General features: G+C 45.0%; 2 protein-coding genes and 1 long non-coding RNA gene across 4 annotated transcripts in view; 2 read left to right on the top strand and 1 right to left on the bottom strand.

The window, feature by feature from the left end:
- LOC108228582 (protein NLRC3-like) overlaps nt 1-2,355 on the top strand; it is an 8,819-nt gene extending 6,464 nt beyond the window's left edge. The window contains exons 7-9 of the mRNA XM_025003282.2: nt 18-127; nt 695-741; nt 1,456-2,355. Of these exons, the coding sequence (XP_024859050.2) occupies nt 18-127; nt 695-741; nt 1,456-2,000 (702 nt within the window). The 3' untranslated portion in view covers nt 2,001-2,355. The remainder of the gene's footprint in view (nt 1-17; nt 128-694; nt 742-1,455) is intronic.
- Nucleotides 2,356-3,135: 780 nt separating this feature from the next.
- kif26aa (kinesin family member 26Aa) overlaps nt 3,136-5,763 on the top strand; it is a 44,427-nt gene continuing 41,799 nt past the window's right edge. The window contains exon 1 of the mRNA XM_037981437.1: nt 3,136-3,769. Within this exon, the coding sequence (XP_037837365.1) occupies nt 3,713-3,769 (57 nt within the window). The 5' untranslated portion in view covers nt 3,136-3,712. The remainder of the gene's footprint in view (nt 3,770-5,763) is intronic.
- LOC112449956 overlaps nt 4,740-5,763 on the bottom strand; it is an 8,039-nt gene continuing 7,015 nt past the window's right edge. For both annotated transcript variants that reach the window (XR_005234478.1, XR_005234479.1), the window contains exon 6: nt 4,740-5,123. This is a non-coding gene — a long non-coding RNA (uncharacterized LOC112449956). The remainder of the gene's footprint in view (nt 5,124-5,763) is intronic.

Here is a 5,763-nt window from a genome sequence, read left to right as displayed (position 1 = left end):
GGGCCGGGAACCGCCAGGGGCTGGGAACCGCCCGGGCCGGGAACTGCCAGGGGCCGGGAACCGCCCGGGCCGGGAACCGCCCGGGCCGGGAACCGCCCGGTCCGGGAACTGGCAGTGGCCGGGAACCGCCAGGGGCCGGGAACCGCCCGGGCCGGGAACCGCTGCTCTAATAAACCCACAGAAAGACGAAACAGAGCTCGAATGTATCTAAGAGACAGTCAGGAAAGGTTTTTGGCCTCAGCTCTGAGCACTTTGCTTGAAAAGGAATGAACAGATAGTTTTAAGATGTCTTCGTCATTTTCCAACAGATTATATAATTTATATCCCAGAAGAAAACTACTGAACACATTTAAGATCCCTGCTGAGCTTCAGCACCGGCCCAGCTAACGTCAGCATCATGATCTGACCCTCATGTTATTAGTTTATTGAGCTGATGAGGGATTCCTGCTAATATTTCCCCTGAAATAAGCTCAATATTTGTCTCACGCTTCATAATAGGATGTGAAATGGTCAAAGATTTCCAACCTGAGACTCCTGTGTGGGGGGCATCCACATTTGGTTTAATAAAATCAATATTCTGTAGCTCCACTATGAGTTAATAATTCCAACTTTTGTTTTACAGTAAATCTCATTGTGATTTTTGGTTTTATTCTCCACTGAATCCTGTTTGATCACTGAATGTTTCATCTTGCAGGGTGGACCACGGTGGAGAACAGAGGTTAAAACCTGGTCTCAGAAAGTGTAAGTTCAACTAATGATCTGTTTCGCTCTTAAACTGGTGGAAATCTCCCTTTAGATCAGGGCTGAGTCTTCGCTTCAGGCAGAGGAGTTTTGTTGAGTGATGACAGAGGGCTCTGTTTTGGTCCAACCCTCTCCTGTGGTCCTGAGATGAGCTGAGGAGCTCCATCATCAGCCGCTGCTCCTCCTCATCATCAGGAGTCAGCTGAGGTGGTGCAGACATCTGGTCGGGATGCTTCCTGGAGGCCTCTCTCTGCAGGTCTTCTGGTCACGTTCAGCCCCAGAGACTGGGAACACCGTGGGATTCTCCAGGAAGGCTGGGAAGTGTTCCTGGGAGAGTGAAATCTGTTTTATTGATCTGAAACTTCTACGACTCGACCACGGATTGGTGGATGTGAACGGGTGGATGGAAGGATTTCTGTCCCGTTTACAATCTGAACATTTAGGTTTAAATTTTAGGACCATTTGAAGAGAACATCCTGCCACACTAGATCTAAAAAAATCTTGATTTCAAAGTGTTTATCGAGGGAAACTATTTGTAAACAATGTTTAAATATTCTGAAAAGTATAAAAGCCACACACCCATCTCCTGAGCTGAACGGCTAAAATAGTTTGAATGTAAAAATAAAAACAAGAAGCTGAATCAGCATTCACAGAATAATGTCTTATTATTACTAAAACTGTGAGCCTCAGGTGTCGCTCTTTTCTCTCCGTCAGATTCCTGTGAGCTTGACCTGGACCCAAACACGGTCAACTCGAACCTGCGACTGTCGGAGGACACCAGGACGGTGACGCTGGTGGAGGACAAGCAGCCGTACCCCGAGCATCCCGACAGGTTCGACTGCCGGATCCAGCTGCTGTGTACGAGCTCTCTGAGCGGCCGCTGCTACTGGGAGGTGGAGTGGAGCGGAGGCGTTTACGTCTCTGTCAGCTACAGAGGGATGAGGAGGAGCGGAAACAGCGACAACTGCATGTTCGGATGGAACCATCAGTCCTGGAGCCTGAACTGCTCTGATGACGACGGTTACTCTGTGTGGCACAACAACCTGAGGACGGCCGTCCGCTCGCCGGTCCGCCACAGAGTCGCTGTGTATTTGGACTGGCCTGCCGGGACCGTCTCCTTCTACAGCGTCTCTAAAACCGCCCTGAACCACCTGCACACCTACAGCACCTCGTTCACTGAGCCTCTGTATCCCGGGTTTGGGTTTCGGACCGGGTTCTCGGGCTGGTTGGGTTCCTCGGTGTCTCTGTGTTCTCTGTAGGAGCTCCGTCTGCGTTTAAAGTTCTGCTGTCAGCAGAATAAGGCTCAAACTGTGCACTGTTATGTAATTTAGACAAAGCAGACAGAACAAACAGGATTTATGAACTGTTTGTTCCTGGAAGCTTATTGATATTAATTTTTGTAGCAACTTTTTATAACAATCAATCTGTTTTTTAAATAAAAAGTTTATTAAAGCTTGCAGAAACCAGTTTATCTGTCAGATATTCAGATAATTGTGATTACTTGTGTTCGTTTGTCTGTCTGTTAGCAAAATATCTCATGAAACACTGGATGTATTTTAATAAAACTCTCAGAAAGTAATCAACAACTGGTTAACTTTCAGGTGGCAGTATTTAAGTGAGAATAAAATTCACCAGCATGACAGAAACACCTTTGGATGGATCTGTGGTTATCTGTTAGGATCTGTTGTTTGGATGATTTGATCCTCCTTCGTGTGATCCTCCCTCTCAACCCAATCTAAGTTAGCTCCTTCAGCTCCAAACCAAACCACAGAAGGTTTGATCCAGATCAGATCTTAGATCTCCAGCCCTCTCTGACATCACCTGATCAGTGTTCAGTTGTTCCAGTAGTTGTGTAACTCGGTGTCAGAACACTGGATCTCATCTGAGTCTCCTCTTCACCATCCAGCGGTCTGGAAGTTCACGCTTCAGCGACATTGTTCTCCTCCCACAGTCACTCTCAGAAACTCGCCCCTTTTTTTGCTGCTGATCAGAGAAGGAAGCTGCGTCTGAAAGGACGGAGAGCCAGAAGAGTTCATCAGCTTCTCAGAGAGAGTTTTAACCAACATGTACTCCCAGTACTGGAACACGGCTCGGGGACGCAGGCCAGACTACCGGAGGTACACGGTGAGGCTCAGACTTTTTCATCTCCACATTAACAGCTCCACTTTCAAATTAAAAGCCCTGTTGTAGAGTTTCAGCAGAGCCAACAAGGGTAAACTCAGCTCTGCGACCTGGGGTTCATGTTTTGTTTTTGCAGCTAAATCTAAACTTGAACACGAAGAAATGATGACTTAAATATGGGTTCAGAAAACAACAAATAACTTTTATTTATGAGCTAATTAACAGAAGGCTTCATACTGACGTTAACAGATATATAAAAACTGATCCTCAGTTTGCAGTTATTCAGATTTCTCTTCATTCACCTCAATATTAACACATTTAAACTAAGTCCTGTTAAAACAGTATTTTTACTAATATTCCTCTCATGTTTAAGGCTTTTTATGAGAAAGCATCATTGAAGGTCTGCTGATTAAGATTTGGAAACACCAACAATAAATGGTTTTTGCATTTTATGCATTTTATTTTAAAAAGCTTCGGCATTTATCCTGTAAATGTGTTTAATGTAGAAGACCCTCCACATTCAAAAATATATCTCTTTATTTCTGGATCAGTGAATTTAAACTGGTGTCTGGTTGTAAAGACAACAGAGACACTGACTGAAGGCTCTTCCTCTGTCTGGCTTTAGGTGGTGGAGGGCGAGACTCCTCTTCCTCTGGGCTCCACAGGTCGCAGGAAGCGTCTTCGTTCAGTAGGAGAGGAGGAGGATGAAGAGGCTCAGAAGAGCTGTGCACGTCGGCCCAATCCCGAAGGCTCGCTGTCAGCCAGCGAACTGAGCCACTATGGCAAGAGGGAGGAAGAGGAGGAGGAGGAGGAGGAGGAGCTGCAGAGACTGTGTCAGCGCTGCCACATCATGGCGTCCCAGCTGAGCAGACAAGCCGCCGCTCTGACCGACACGGCAGCACAGAAGGTCAGGAACAACTCCACACTTAAACACACCAAAAACAAGCAGCGAGTGGTGCGGTTTGTCATTCAGGCTCCTTCAGAAGGAAACTCCAGAGCTGATGAGGCGAGGAAGGTCAACAGCAGCTCCAAAACATCTCAGGACCAACACACACATAAATAAATCCACAGTTTTCTCCCAAACATTCATTTTGTTTTTCTACAAGTTATTGAGTCTCATTATTCCAGCCTTAGCTGTCTCTAAGACCAGGCTGAGGCTCACAGGTAAGGTGAGGAAGGTGAGGAGCTCCATCATGAGGTAAGGTGAGGAGCTCCATCATCCAGGAGAGCTCAGAGGTAAGGTGACCTCCTGACCTTTTTTCCTTTTGGAGGTTTTCCAGGCACTGAAAGATGACCTCAGGGCAGACCCAGAATTATTTATCCTCTCTGGCCTGGATCACCTTGAGATCCTCCAGGAGGAGCTGGAGAGAGGGAGGTCTGGGTTTCCCTGATGGACCTGTTGCGTCCTCAACCCAGCCTTTATTAAGCAGCAGAAAATGAATGAATGGATGAATGGATGAGTTGAACTTGACCTTTTGAGTTGATCAGTCATTGATAGATGTTGGTGCTCCTGCAGTCCTGCAGTTTAGGTTCCTAGTCTCAGGTCATGATTGACAGTTAGCATTTAATTTAGCATTTATGCATTTAATCCCTTCCTCTTTTAGGTCCCACAGCATCTTGTTTGCAGCTCATGGCCTACAGGTGAACTATTCAGTTTACCTGAGACTCTGAACTGCAAAATGTCTGTTGTTAGTTTACTGCCTTGAAAACAAGTAATTTCTCACTAAAATCAGTAAAATAGTTGTTTTACGCTCAGCAGTAGCCTGAACTTCTTCTTAAAAACTGTCACTAACTCCTCCATCGCATTCAGAAGTCATCTGTGTGTTAAAATAAGAGCAGGAGCTCGACTCTGCCAGGTTGTCACTTTGGCAAATGAATGTTCACAATATCAGGGATGGAAAAATGTTTGTACTGGTCCAAATAAGAAATCAATCCTAGTTTTAAACCTGAGATTTAAATTTAAACATCTTATACAATCTGTCTGCACTGTGTTTGTGTCTGTAGGGAAGTTTAATCAGAGTTTATCTGTATGTTGTGTATTTTTACCATTATTTTCTGAGTACAGAGAGTCCTCGGGGACGTAGGTGTCAGTGAGTTTGACGCTGAGCTCTTCTGTCAGGTTGTTAAATCGAAGCGTGAACATCAGAGCAGCTAAAGTTTCACTCGGTGCCGTTCGTTCCTTCGTTCGCTCAGATCCTCACTGATGTGACATCACTGCGGTTCTCTTCCTGTCTGAGACGCACATCAGTGTTTGTGTTGGTCTGCGGGGATAAAGTTTTATATCATTTACTGAATCATTTCCAACTTCCTGGTTCTGATGTGAACGAACTGTGTCAGAGCCGACTGACTCCTCAACACACAATCCTCTGTAAAATGTTGGTGTAATAATTCAGTCATTTTTAAGTGTCACACACTCACATTTTTATGTTTCGACTGAGATTTATGGAGCAGATATGACACAAAACAAGCTTCACTGCCAGTTTCGAGGAGAATATTTTGAGCTAAAATCTGAATCAGTGAAGCTTGTGTGCACTCTTTGTATTCTGGGAGGATTTGAGAGAAAACCACAAGTCCTACAGCAGCGAGAGACAAACCGGGTGAAAGAAGAGAAAAACATCTACATTTTGATGTATAATTCACATGTGTGCCAAAAAGAGTCGAAGGAATAAAAAGAGTTTTACTATTATAAGACAATTCAAAACCTAAGAGGTAACATCCTGTTAAAATCTCCAGAAATCCTTCATCTGAACCTGAGATTCTCTAAAAACTGTTAAAGATCTAAAACCTCGGTTCAGTCATTAAAGTCCAACTTTCTGTTTAAACTCTGAGCTGTAGAACTCCAAACAGGACCAGGTTTAGAGCTCCAACAGGACCGGGTTTAGAGCTCCTAACAGGACCAGG

This window comes from Kryptolebias marmoratus, linkage group LG19 (assembly GCF_001649575.2).
Source record: "Kryptolebias marmoratus isolate JLee-2015 linkage group LG19, ASM164957v2, whole genome shotgun sequence".
NCBI classification, from domain to species: Eukaryota; Metazoa; Chordata; class Actinopteri; order Cyprinodontiformes; family Rivulidae; genus Kryptolebias; species Kryptolebias marmoratus.
The sequence above is the reverse complement of the archived record's forward strand: the minus strand, read 5'-3'. Positions and strand labels throughout refer to the sequence as shown.